Genomic DNA, 14,449 nt, shown 5'->3' with positions numbered 1-14,449 from the left:
TTCTATTCCAGTAGATAGCCGTAAGAAAGTAACCCTTGCATCCTTTCCCTGTCTGTCCCTCCCTCACTCCAGTTGTCATACTTGTTTCACTGTCATCCTGTTGAGTTCCACTGTCTGTAATTTGTTATCACCTAGCCCACAGCCAACAATGGATCCTTGTTGGCTCCACTTTTCCTTGATCATCGTTGCTTTATGCATATCTTTCATTTGTTTGTTCTATGTCCCTTCTATGTCTCTCATTTCCCTTTTGCCTAAATCTCGGTCTGAAGAGAGGTCCCGACCCAAAACGTCACCTGTTCCTTCTCTCCAGAGACACTGCCTGTCCCACTGAGTTACTCCAGCTTTTTGTGTCTATCTTCGGTGCAAACCAGCATCTGCGGTTCCTCCCTACACAATTTGCCAGCAGACACTCCACTGACAACAGTAACCCAGCTGGGCAATGCATATCTGCACATCCGACAACTGAGATCAGCTAATTATTTCCAAGTAACATGTACACATTTGATCTGATAATTATTCAAACTGATCCTCGTCAGAACAGCAGATAAGTGGCAGCATTTTTTAAAACAAAGTGTACATGTACATCTAAAAAGAGTAGTGAACAACTTTAAGAAAGGCTTTATGGCCAGATGCAGTTTTTCTGACCTTAATCAATCGTCCATCTCCTGCTCCAAGGAATATGACAGCCCAGTTCCTCACCGACGTAGCTGACACAGATAACAATCCAGAGTAACTAAATAACGGCGTACTGTCTATTGTGTCCGAAGTAATGGCTATTTCGTGCCCAGACATAGGAACCTAAAAGGTAGACAAAAAAATGTTTTAACGGCTGTGAAAGAGCAATAAAATGTATTAACGCTCACACTATTGATGTATTCAAAAGAGAGTTAGATATAGCTCTCAGGGCTAACGGTATCAAGGGACATGGGCAGAATGTCGGAACGGGGTACTGATTTTGGATGATCAGCCAGGATCATTTGAATGGCGGTGCTGACTCGAAGGGCCGAATGGCCTACTCCTGCAGCTAGTTTCTATGTTTCTATTCACATTTTAATAAATGCGGGTACAAACTATGTCAGGGGAAGGCAAAGCTTCTGCCAGGCTGTCTGTCGCTGACACGTGGATTTTAAATTTTAAAATAGAGGTAAATATTTTCTAAATAATTAAAACAATTAAAGATAGACACAAAATGCTGGAGTAACCCAGAGGGTCGGGCAGCACCGCTGGAGAAATAGGATAGGTGACGTTCCAGGTCGAGACCCTAATTAAGACTGAGCCCTCAGTCTGAAATAGGGTTTCCTGTTCCTTCTCTCCACAGATGCTGCCTGTCCCGCTGAGTTACTCCAGCATTTGGTGTCTATCTTCGGTATAAACCAGCATCTGCAGTTCGTTCTTCCACAATTGAAACAATGACACAATGTAATATGAGAACCATTTACATAAAGCTCAATACTTTAATATAATTACTACAAGCGGCATGGTGGCGCAGCGGCAGACTTGCTGCCTTACAGTGTCAGAGACTCAGGTTTAATCCTGGCTACGGGTGCAGTCTTTACGGAGTTTGTACGTTCTCCCAGTGAACGTGTGGGGTTTTCTCCGGGTGCTCTGGTTTCATCCCACACTCCAAAGACATACAGGTTTTTAGGTTAATTGGCTTCAGTGTGTGGAAGATAGTGCTGGCGTACGGGGATTGCTAGTCTGCACAGACTCGGTGGGCCGAGGGGCCTGTTTTGGCACTGTATATCTAAACTAACAAAGTTAAACTAAACTATTTGCTTTCTTTACCACTGATTGCCCTCTGAAATCAATGAAGGTACGATTGATGGGAGCTCAGCCCTATTGCCCAGCCGAATGGTGTGGATATCACATGAAGATTGACCACCACAGTCAGGCTCAACAGTGGGTCCTGCAGCAGAGTTGTGACACAAATAGAAACATTAAAACAGAAAGTAGGTGCAGGATTGGCCATTCGGCCCTTTGAGCCAACACCGCCATTCAATATGATCATGGCTGATCATCCAGAATCATCCTGTTCTTGCTTTCCCCCCATATCCCTTGATTCCTTTAGCTCCAAGAGCTATATCTAACTCTTTTGAACAAATCCAATGAATTGGCCTCCACTGCCTTCTGTGGCAGAGAATTCCACAGATTCACAACTCTCGGGGTGAAAAAGTTGTTGTTTCCGCATCTCAGTCCTAAATGGTCTACCCCTTACACTTTGATCTCTGGTTCGGGACTCCCCCAACATCAGGAAAATTTTTCCTGCATCTAGCCTGTCTAAACACTTAAGAATTTTATATTTTTCTTTTAGATCCCATTTCATCCTAAATTCCAGTGAATATAAGCCCAGTCGGTCTATTCTTTCATCGTATATCAGTCCCGCCATCCCGGGAATTAAGCTGGTGAACCAACGCTGCACTCCCTCAATAGCAAGAATATCCTTCCTCAAATTAAGAAACCTAAACTGCACACAATACTCCAGGTGTTGTCTCACCAGGCCCCTATACAAGTGCAGTAGGACCTCCTTGCTCCTATACTAAAATCCTCTCACTATGAAGGTCGACATGTCATTTGCTTTCTTCACTGCCTACTGTACCAGCATGCTTACTTTCAGAAACTGCCTACCTGGAATTGTTGACAGTTCTCAGATTCACCAAATGTACTGCCGGTGAGGGAGGAGAAACAACCCCAGTGAATGAAGACAGAACAAAACATTGATCACTACCTGTGGTAAAACTCTTAGAGTCATAGAATCATACAGCATGGAAACAGGCCCTTCGGCCCAACTTGCCCACACCGGTCAACATGTCCCATTTACACTTGCCCCACCCACCTGTGTTTGGCCCATATCCCTCTAAACCTGTCCTAACCATGTACCTGTCTAAATGTTTCTTAAACGTTGTGATAGTCCCTGCCTCAACTACCTCCTCCAGCAGCTCGTTCCATACACCCACCACCTTTTGTGTAAAAAGGTTATCCCTCAGGTTCCTAATAAATCTTTGCCCCCTGACCTTCAACCTATGTCCTCTGGTTCTTGATTCTTCTACTCTGGGCAAGAGACTCTGTGCGTCTACCCGACCATGTTCCTCTCGTGATTTTGTATCGTCATGATCTTATTACCCATAGGTCAAGATTAAATGAGCAAATCATAAGAAACGCAGATGTTTCAAACTCAAATAAAAATAGAAAATGCTTAAAGTACTCAGCAGATCAGGCTGTAGATGGAGAGAGAAACACAGTTAATGTTTCAGGTGTCAATTCTATGGTTACCACATTCCCCCCATTATAGAGCTGTCCTTTTTTCCACATATTGTCCTCTCCCCACCTCCTCTGCTATTTAGACCTTGTTTTCTCTCTTGTGTTGCAAGGAACCGCAGATGCTAGTTGATACCAAAGATTGATACAAGTGCTGGAGTAACTCAGCGGTCAGGAAACATCTCTGGAGGAAAGGAATAGGTGACGTTTTAGATCAGAACCCTTCTTCAGACTGCGGTTTAAATGTGGAGCTAGCGAGCAATAGGAATCACAGAGGCGGGCAGCGAGAGAGAGGGTGTTGCAGAATTCTCGGAGCGAAGAACAAATAGAAGCAGTCTGAAGAAGGGTCTCAACCTGAACGTCATCCATTCCTTCTGTACAGAGATGCTGCCTGGCCCGCTGAGTTACTCCAGCTTTTTGTTTCTATCTTTGATAGAAAGGCTGGGTTTGTTTCTTTTTTAATGTAAGGTGTTGAGACGATACCTTCTAAAGGTTTATAAAATCAAGAAGAACATAGATAAGGTAAATAACCACAATCTTTTCTGCAGGGTAGGGAAGTCTAAAACTATAGGGAATAGATTTAAGGTGAGAAGGGAATATTATTTCCACACAGAGGGTGGTGTGTATTTGGAATGAGTTGCCAGAGCAACTAGATACAGGTACAATTACAACATCTGCATTGATGGATACAGCTTGGAAAGAGGCCCTTCAGGCCACTGGGTCCACGCCGACCATTGATCGCCCGTTCACACTAGCGTTATGTTATCCCACTTTTGCATCCACTCCCTACCCACCAGGGGCAATTAACCTACAAACCGGCATGTCTTTTGTATGTGGGAGGAAACCGGAGCATCCGGAGGAAACCAATGCGGTCACATGGAGAACATCCACAAAATCCAGGTAGACAGCACTCAAGATCAAGATCAAAACCCCGGGTATCTGGCACTGTGACATACTTGGACACAAAATGTACATGGATAGGAAAGGTTTGGAGAGATATGAACAAGGGATTAGGAGGGAGAGATAGATCATCCATGATTGAATGGCGTAGTAGACTTGATGGTCCGCATGCCTAATTCTACTATTATTCCTTATGCCCTTAGGCTCTTCGGCCCACCAAGTCCGTGCAGACCAGCGATCCCTGCACACGAACACTATCCTACACATACCAGGGACAATTTACAATGTTACCTGTATCTACCAATAAACCTACAAACCTGTGTTTCTTTGGAGTGTGGGAGGAAACCGGAGCCCCCGGAGAAAACCCACGCAGGTCCCGGGGAAAACGTAAAACTCCGTGCAGACAGCACCCACAGTCAGGATCAAAAATAGGTCTCTGGTGCTTTAAGGCAGCAACTCTACCGCTGCACCACCATGCCGCCCTTATACTACAAAGTGCTACCATGCCACCCCTATAACCCACACTCCAAAGACGAAAAGGTTTGTAGGCTAATTGACTTGGCAACATTGTATATCAGGTGTATTCCCAGTATACACTTCTGTAACCTTCATTGAACTAGATTTGATGCCCTGACTTGGCCCTGGTGGCGTGAGGTTACAGATTGTGGTGGTGCACAATTCTAATCTACTGATGGTCCTCACTGATGCTGACATATCAGTTGTCAGATCTACCCCGTGGCACATCTGTACGACCACACATTACATTGAGGGTTTCCATGGTGTAGAGACGGGATCTTGTCTCCACAGCAACTGTATGGTGTTCACTCCTTCCAATGCTGTCTAGTTTATTTTAGAGATACAGCTCTGAAACAGGCCCTTCGGCCCACTGAGTCCATGATGACCAGTGATCCCCGCACACTATGGAGAAAACCCACGCAGTCACAGGGAGAATGTACAAACTCCGTACAGACAGTACCCATGGTCAGGATCAAACCCGGGTCTCTGGCGCTGTAAGGCAGCAACTCTACCGCTGTACCGCCTCTACCTCTGCACCACCTTGAACTGAACTGTGGTCCAATTCTAAAATGGATACAAGAACAGAGAGACACGAGGCTATTTGTGCATAAAAACATTAAAAGCGATTGGGGCCCTTGAGCAAATGGGTAAATAAATCATGTGGCTTTATTTACAAGAACAAGGAAGTCAAATGACTGCTTCACCGTGGTTCAGCAACAGCCGGAGTTTTCCTTCCAGCTCTGAGCACGCACACTTACACTACCTAATCTGTAGACTTAGGTCAGAATGCAGAAAAGATCTACAAAAACAATTCCTGGGATAAGGAAGTGGGTGAACTGGTGGGTAGGGAGGGGAGAGGAGGGAGGGGGTGGGGGTTGTAAAGCAGGGGGAAGGTTGTGAAGGGATCTGATTGAGGCATCTCAAATCAGAACATGTGCAGACAGGGCTGGTAAAGAGGAACTGGAAACTGTTCTGTCAGTAGAGAGGTCAAGAACTAAAGAATGGAATGTTGATGATGTGCAAAATATCCAAAAAGCACACGCATTTAAAAAATATTTCACACAGCAAGCGCTGGGGGTAGTAATGGATGCAGAGACTTCCTTGGAGGTGGTTTCACATGTAGATAGGATGGCCAAAAGGTTTTTGGCACATTGGCCTTCATCAGTCAAAGTATTGAGTATAGAAGTTGGGATGTCACGTTGCATTTATATAAGATGTTGGTGGGACCGCATTTAGAGTATTGTGTTCAGTTTTGGGCACCATGTATTGGAAAGGGTGCAGAGAAGATTTACAAGGATGTTGCCTGGACTTAAGGGCCTGAGCAATTGGAAGAGATTGCTTAGGCTGGGACTGTATTCCTTGGAGCACAGGAGGACAAGGGGTGATCTTATTGAGTATCAAATAATTAGAGGAATAGACCAAGTAGACGCACAGACTCTCTTGCCCAGTGTAGGGGAATTGGGAACCAGAGGACATAGGTTTAAGGTGAAACGGGAAAGATTTTATAAGAATCTGAGGGGTAACCTTTTCACAGAAAAGGTGGCGGGTGTTTGGAATGAGCTGCCAGTCGAGCTGGTTGTGGCAGATACTAACACAACGTTTAAGAAACAATTAGGTGCATGGAGAGAGGGATATGGGCCAAACGCAGACAGGTGGGACTAGTGTAGATGGGACATGTTGGGCGGTGTGGGCAAGTTGGGCCGAAGAGCCTGTGCTAATGCTGGATGATTGCTTGACTCTATGATTCCAACCTGGCACTCAAAGAGGCAGCGCAGAGACAGACAAAAGAAAACCATGCAGATCTATGGTGAGAGAAGAGAGAGGAGACCAGGTGAAGTGCTTTAGTACAGAGTTGGAATGGACTTCATGGGTAGCATATTCATAAGATCATAAGATGCTCTTCCATTCTATGATTTACAAATCCTCATCTGTTGCAAAGACAAATCTTGACCAGTACTGGAGATTATTTCCTATCATTTCTGCACATTATCTGAGCACAAATAAGCATTTGTAGTTGCTATGAAATGGGTGACCAAACGGGCACTTGATTACGTTGATGGTCTTCGGTATCTCTCCCTAATAAAACTCTGAACCAAAGCAAAGCAGCTCTGGGTCATTTAGACTTTAGATATACAGTGTGGACACAGGCTCTTTAGCCCACAGTCCACGATTACCCCATACAATAGCAGTGGACTACACACTAGGGATAACTTAACCAAAACCAATTAGCCTACAAACCTGTACGTCTTTGGAATGCGGGAGGAAACCGGATAACCCGGAGAAAATCCACGCAGGTCACATGGAGAACGTACAAACTCCGTACAGACAGCATCCGTAGTCAGGATCAAACCTGGGACTCTGGCGCTATGAGGCAGCAACTACTGCTGCGCCACTGTACTGCTCGCATCTGTAAATACTAGGAGATACATACTGGCTGTATTTAATTATGGGGTACAATCTAATGCATCATAAAGGGTGCAGCTGAATCATCAGCGTAGCGTCACCTGAGAAAAACATACAGAGATTTCCATCTCTGCCCTTTGTCTCTCAGTCTTTTGTCTTCTTCCAATCTCTGGCCTTCTTTCACCCATCTGACAATCAAGATCCCTCTTACCTGTACCTACCTATCACTTGCCAGACTTTGTCCTGGCCCTGCCTCTCTCCTAAGTTCTTGGAGCAGAATTAGGCCATTTGACCCAATTAAGTCCACTGTGCCATTCAATCATGGCTGATCTATCTATCCCTCTCAACCCAATTCTCCTGTCTTCTCATCATAACCCCTTCTTACTCACTCCACTGGACCCCACAGTCCTGCAAGTTTTTCCTTCCAGATCTACATTGGAACCTTCTACATAAACATAGAACAGCATAGCACAGGAGCAGGCCCTTCAGCTGAAAATGTCTGTGCTGAACCTGATGCCAGATATACTGTTTGAGAAGGAACTGCAGATGCTGGTTTAAACCGAAGATAGACACAAAAAGCTGGAGTAACTCAGCGGGACAGGCAGCATCTCTGGAGAGAAGGAATGGGTAACATTTCAGGTCGAGACCCTTCTTCAGATTGGTTAGGGATAAGGGAAGTGAGATTTTTAGACGGTGGAGAGATAAAGAACAATGAATGAAAGATATGCAAAATAGTCATTCTGATAGAGGAAACAGGCCGTTGTTGGCTTTGTGGAGTGAAAATGAGAAGTTAGTGTGATTGGGTGGGGGAAGAATAGAGAGAGAGGTGGAATGCCGGGCTACCTGAAGTGAGAGAAATCAATATGCATACCACTGGGCTGTAAGCTGCCAAAGTGAAATATGAGATGCTATTCCTCCAATTTGCGTTTAGCATCAATCTGACAATGGAGGAGACCGAAAGTTCCGTGTGGGAATGGGGAAAATTAAAGTGTCCAGCAATCGGGAGACCAGGTTGGTTTACACGGGCTGAGTGAAGGTGTTCTGCGAAACGATCGCCCAGTTTACGTTAGGTCTCGCCAATTTTTAAGAGTCCACATGTTGAACAACGGACACAGTAGGTGAGTTGGAGGAGGTGCAAGTGAACCTCTGCCTAATCTGAAAGGACTGTCGGGGTCCCTGGACAGAGTCGAGGGAGGAGGTATAACGACAGGTGTTGCATCTTGTGCGGTTGCAGGGAAAGTACCTGGGGAGGCGGTGGTTTGGGTGGGAAGTAATGAGTTAACCAGGGAGTTGCGGAGGGAAGGGTCTCTGCGAAAGGCGGAAAGGGAAAATGAGGCTAATGGGGGATCTCGTTGGAGGTAGCGGAAATTTCGGAGGATTAGGTGTTGTATGCGACAGCTGATGGGGTGGAAGGTAAGGACTAGGGGGACTCAGTCTCTGTTGCGACGAGGGGGAGCAAGGGCGGAGCTGCAGAGTACCGGGGAGACACGAGTGAGGGCCTCATCTCTAATGGGAGAGGGGAACCCCCGTTATCTAAAGAATGAGTACATCTCAGATGTCCTAGTATGGAACACCACATCTTGGGCGCAGTTTGGGAGTAGGGGATAGAGTATTTGCAGGAAGCAGCGTGGGAAGAAGTGCAGTCGATATAGTTGTGGGAGTCAGTGGGTTTGCAATAGTCTATTTCCTATGATGGAGACTATGAGATTGAGAAAGGGGAGGGAGGTGTCAGAGATGGTCCAAGTAAATTTGAGTGCAGGATGAAAATTGATGGTGAAGTTGATGAAGTCCATGAGTTCTGCATGGGTGCAGGAGCATCGATGCAGTCATCAATGTAATGGAGATAGAGTTTGGGGAAAGGGCCAGTGTACGCCTGGAACGGTGATTGTTCAACGTACCCTACAAAGAGGCAGGCATAACTGGGGCCCATGCGGGTGCCCATAGCTATGCCTTGGACTTTGAGGAAGTGGGAGGAGTCAAAGGAGAAGTTGCTGAGGGTGGCATTAGAGAGCAGTGAGCTGGATAAGTCTGCAGAGCCCCATCAAGCAAAGGTCCTATAGCTCGCTATACGATCTTTGCCATCAAGTACATCCTTGGATCTTGTGGAAAGCTGGGTCAAACAAACTGCAGTGGCTCTTGCAGAGATGGTCCAATCACTGATCCTTATCCATCCATTCCCTGCATATATCCATGTGCCCATCGAAAAGCCCCTTAAATGTCACCATCATATCTGCCCGCACCACCACCCCTGGCAGCACGTTCCAAGCACCCACCACTCTCTGTGTATAAAACTCACCCACCACATCTCATGTACACCTCAATAAGGCCACTTCTCAGTCTCCTACAATCCAAAGAAAACAGTTGCAGTCTATCTAAACTTTCTTTACCACTCAATCCTGAAAATCCAGGGAGCATCTGGGTGAATCTTATCTGCACCCTTTCCTGCCTATAGCTGGGTGATTAGAAATGCACACAATACAACAAGACTGGTCTTGCTAACAACTTCCCACTCAATACTCTTTCCAATGCAGGCGAGCGTGCCAAATACCTTCTACCCCACCTTGTCCTACTGATTCACCACCTTCTGAGTCTGAAGAAGGGTTTCGACCCGAAGCATCACCCATTCTTTCTCTCCAGAGATGTTGCCTGTCCCGCTGAGTTACTCCAGTATTTTGTGTCCATCTTCAGTGTAAACCAGCATCTGCAGTTTCTTCCTACACATTCAGGGAACCTTGTGCCCAACGATCCTATAGCGGAGGATCTTAGCTTGTGCCTCTATTTCCAGACCACCCGCTCACAGCTCAGAGATTGGATGACCCCTACCCCCCCCCCCCCCCCCCAAACTGGGCTCTGTGATTGAACCTCCCCTCTCCTCACTGGGCTCAGTGATTGGACCACACCCCTCCCCCCCACAGGGCTCAGTGATTGAACCAGCCCCAACCGGACTTAGTGATTGGACCACCCACCCCTCCCCCCTACTGAGTGATTGGACCATCTCTGCTAGAGCTACTGCAGTTTGTTTGACCCAGGTTCCCACAAGGTCCAAGGATGTATTTGATGGCAAAGATCCTGTAGCGAGCTATAGGATCTTTGCTTGATGGGGCTTTGCAGACTTATCCAGCTCACTGCTCTCTAATGCCGCCAATGCCCACTATTTGGTAATCCATGTACGACCCAAGACATCACAACTCCTATGCCTCAATTCCTTAACTTCTGTAATCTAGCTATCGGTAAAAACGGATGAGAAATACTTAGCATCTCCTGGGGCTAAACACAAAGATGACCATCCTCCAGTTCCTTCTCTAAAGATGTTTGCAAAATCAAATCAGCACTTATCTCTCCTTCCATTCTTTAAGAGCCTGAAAAGGATTTTACCTCTCCCTAGTGATATGTCCACTTGAACAGTTAGAACATAGAGCAGTATAGCACCAGAACAGGCCCGTCAGCCCACAATGTGCTGAACATGATGCCAAGACCAACTCCCACCTGCCTACATATGACCCATATCCCTATGCCAATCCAAAAGCCTCTTAAAAATCACTATCGTATCTGCCTGCACCACTACCTCTGACAGCGTTACAGGCACTCACCACTCTGTGTAAAAACTATGCTCCGCAAACTTCCTTTAAACATTGCCCTTCTCACCTTAAATCTATGCCCTCTGATATTTGATATTTCCATCCTTAGAAGTGGGAGATGGGCTGATTAATATGTTTTCAGCGCAGCGGTAGAGTTGTTGCCTTACAGCGCTTACAGCGCCAGAGACCCGGGTTCGATCCTGGCAATGGGTGCTGTCTGTATGGAGTTTTACATTCAGCCCATGATTGCATGGGTTTTCTCGAGAACTTTAGTTTTCTCCCACACTAAAAAAATCGTACAGGTTTGTAGGTTAATTGGCTTTGGTATACATATGTAAAATTGTCCTTAGCGTAGGATAGTGTTAATGTGCGGGGATAGCTGGTCAGTGCGGACTCAGTGGGCTGAAGAGCCTGTTTCTGCACTGTTTCTCTAAACTAAACTAAAGCTGCCATTTTGGTCTCTACCACTGTCTCCTGGACCTCTTTCCCTCTGGAAGATCTTATACCTTCTGCCAACATTTTTCCATGCATGATCTTCCTAATCCCAAGTGGGAACTAAGGAATTTAGGTTTAGGTTTGTTATTGTCAGGTGTATTGAAGTACAGTGAAAAGCATTGCACCCCTCCTCCCCCCATCGGGCTCAGTGTTTGGAGCAAAAGGCTTCAACCCTCCTGCAGGCTTCCTGCTACATCACACTCTGCATATTGGTCATCAACTTCCTTATTTTGCAAGTTTAGCAATGTCAACTTCCTCTTTTATCTAACATGGTGAATTTTAGTAAATCTGGGGAAATCACAGAGCCACAGTGGATGTGAATGTTGACTGAGCTAAGAGCTCTAATCATTATCCTTCCATCCATCCCATTTCTATTCCACATGGGATTCAATAATGTAAATTAAATTGAGAATTATATTCTGCACTCTATATCTTCCCCTTTGTTCTATCTGTTGTACTCGAGTTTTAACTGATTCAAGGTTTCATGGTCAGTTTATTGTATTTTATATCTATGTATGGTATGGTATGGGTGACGTTTCGGGTCGGAACCCTTCTTCAGATACTGAAGGTAGTGAATCAGTAGGACAAGGTGTTGAAGACCCGAAACCTCACCCATTTCTTCTCTCCAGAGATGCTGCCTGTCCCGCTGAGTTACTCCAGCTTTTATGGTCAAGTCAAGTCAAGTTTATTTGTCACATACACATACGAGATGTGCAGTGAAATGAAAGTGGCAATGCTCGCGGATTTTTTGTGCAAAAGCCAAACAACAAAACAACCAAACAAATTATAAACACAATCATAACACACATATTTTTTTACATAATAAATAATAGAAGGAAAAACGTTCTGTAGAGTTAGTCCCTGGTGAGATAGGCGTTTACAGTCCGAAATGCCTCTGGGAAGAAACTCCTTCTCAACCTCTCCGTTCTCACCGCATGGCAACGGAGGCGTTTGCCTGACCGTAGCAGCTGGAACAGTCCGTTGCAGGGGTGGAAGGGGTCTCTCATGATTTTGTTTGCTCTGGAGTTGCACCTCCTGTTGTATAGTTCCTGCAGGGGGGTGAGTGAAGTTCCCATAGTGCGTTCGGCCGAACGCACTACTCTCTGCAGAGCCTTCTTGTCCTTGGCACTGTCTATATATATGGCATTTAATAGGAACCCGATAGGTAACATTTTTTACACAAAGGGTGGTGGGTGGATGGATCAAGCTGCCAGAGAGGTAGGACTAGTGCAGATGAGACATGTTGGTCAGTGTGGGCAAGTTGGGTTGAAGGGCTTGTTTCCACGCTGCTTCTTCTTCTTGCATATGGCGTGCACAGCCTAAAGTTGTAGGTCAACTTGTTCTATTTGATCTTATTTGATTGTGCACGCTGGGTTGATTGCATTCGTGGAAACAGGGCGGACCACGTGAAGGTTGCAATATTCCACCCCTCCACGCCGCAAGACTCTATGACTCTTGTTTATACCAGATTTATACTTGACCAACTGCCCGAATGAACAATCTTTATTTAACCAATGTTGGCAAATCTCCCCCCATGCAATACTCCATGTCATAGTCATAGAGTCATTCAGCGTGGATACAGGCCCTTTGGCCCAACTTGCCCGCACCGACCAACATGCGCCATCTACACTAGTTCCACCTGCCCGTGTGTTTGGCCCATATCCCTCTAAACCTGTTCTATCCATGCACTGTCTAAATGTTTCTTAAACGTTGTCCCTGCCTCAACTACATTCTCTGGCCCCTCAGATTCCCATGAAACCCCCCGCCCCCCGTATTAACTGTGAAATCGACGACCCCGAAACCCTGACTCAGTCTGAATAGGGGTTTCGACCCGAAACGTCACCCATTCCTTCCCCCCAGAGAAGTTGCCCGTCCCGCTGAGTCACTGCAGCATTTTGTGTCTATCTTCCAAGCAAAACGTACCTTTTTGACGGCATTGAAGCGCCCCAACTCGAAGAGGCAGAGCGCATTGTGTTGCGGCTGTTCCTGGCGAGAGAACACAGCGGCCAGGAAGGACTGTGAGCCGGCGGTGCTGACCAGGGCAGACGACAAGACCTGGAGGGGCCCACTCCCAGCTAAGCTGCAGGAGACGCTGACCAGAACGCCTTCCGTGATGCTAGAAACATTGGCGAAGACGACTTTGGCGTTGGCTGCATTGACTGAGATATAGATTGCGCCGTTAAGGTGGAAACCCTGCACGAATTGGTGCTCCTGGGAGGTTGGCAGGTCTACGACCGGCTCTAGAGAGTCGGAATCGTAGTTGAGGAAGACGCTCCCGGTCACTGGGCCCTCCAGAGACCTTAAGAAGATGCGGGTTTCCTTGATCCCGTAGTAGTTGTCATCGCCCTTGCAGTCGTCGGGGATGAACCTGCTGTCCTCGCCCGTGGAGGTGACGGCGGTCAGCATGTGGGTCGAGTTGTTGATAGGCACCGGGAAAGCCAGGGTGGAGGCCCTCAAGTCCAGTGTGGCCACTCGGCCCTCCTTCTGCTGGGAATCGCTGATGTTGCTGAGCTGGCGCACCTCGCAGGCGCCGATCCTCACGGTGCCGCAGGTGATGAGATATCCGTGGTCCTCGTCCACCACCAAGATGCGGTTGACATTGGTGGTGTTGGTCCAGCTCTTCTCACACGGTCCGTCCAGACGCGGGCCGGTGCGGACCCAGTGCTCCAGCACCAGTCCCCGGGTGAACTGGTGCAAGGAGTTGTTACTGGCCACGAACACCCTGCCGCCCCCCAGGCTGCTCATGGCCATGTTGTTGGTGCTGCTCTCGAAGCGGTAGCTGATCTCCGCGGCCCGGGCGAGCAGGAGGCTGGAGAGCAGGAGGCAGATCCGCAGAGCCTGTGCAGGATGCATGAATGCGAGATGTGTCCAACACCAGGGCTACAAGCGCCCCGCGTCCATACTGTGTGCGCTCACAACTCACACTGTGCAATGGCAACAACTTGCACGACACGAGCGCCCGCTTCCTTTTCCGTTTGAATTTCCTGCTGGTATTTTTTTTTCACTATCTTCAGAAATAATCTTTAGGGTGATTTCACGAATGGTCACTGGGTCATTGATCTTCACCCACAGAGCCGCAAAATCCAACTGGGGTACAAACATCACTTCCAGTACATGTTATTAATGCTAGAAACGCGAACTTTCAAACCTGTTAAAAACCGCGAAAACGGCCCGTTTTTGCGCTGTAAATAACTGTGCCAGTCGGGGTGACCGTGAGACACAGTTATCTTACTTTACAGTCCAGAAAATAGATAAAAACAAAGGTAATACAAGAGGGAGCTGAAGGGACAAAAACAGGGAAG

The 14,449-nt window shown here is 46.9% G+C and overlaps 1 protein-coding gene across 1 annotated transcript in view; it reads right to left on the bottom strand.

Annotated features, from left to right (window-relative positions):
* Positions 1–14,169, bottom strand: part of LOC129694999 (plexin-B3-like) — a 58,421-nt gene extending 44,252 nt beyond the window's left edge. Inside the window, exons 1-2 of the mRNA XM_055631759.1 lie at positions 13,071–14,169; positions 646–798 (exon numbers count right to left, since the gene is read on the bottom strand). Of these exons, the coding sequence (XP_055487734.1) occupies positions 646–798; positions 13,071–14,000 (1,083 nt within the window). The 5' untranslated portion in view covers positions 14,001–14,169. The remainder of the gene's footprint in view (positions 1–645; positions 799–13,070) is intronic.
* Between the last annotated feature and the right edge of the window lie 280 nt (positions 14,170–14,449).

Source organism: Leucoraja erinacea, unplaced genomic scaffold (assembly GCF_028641065.1).
Source record: "Leucoraja erinacea ecotype New England unplaced genomic scaffold, Leri_hhj_1 Leri_899S, whole genome shotgun sequence".
Lineage (NCBI taxonomy): Eukaryota > Metazoa > Chordata > Chondrichthyes > Rajiformes > Rajidae > Leucoraja > Leucoraja erinaceus.
This window is presented reverse-complemented; position numbering and strand designations above follow the sequence as displayed.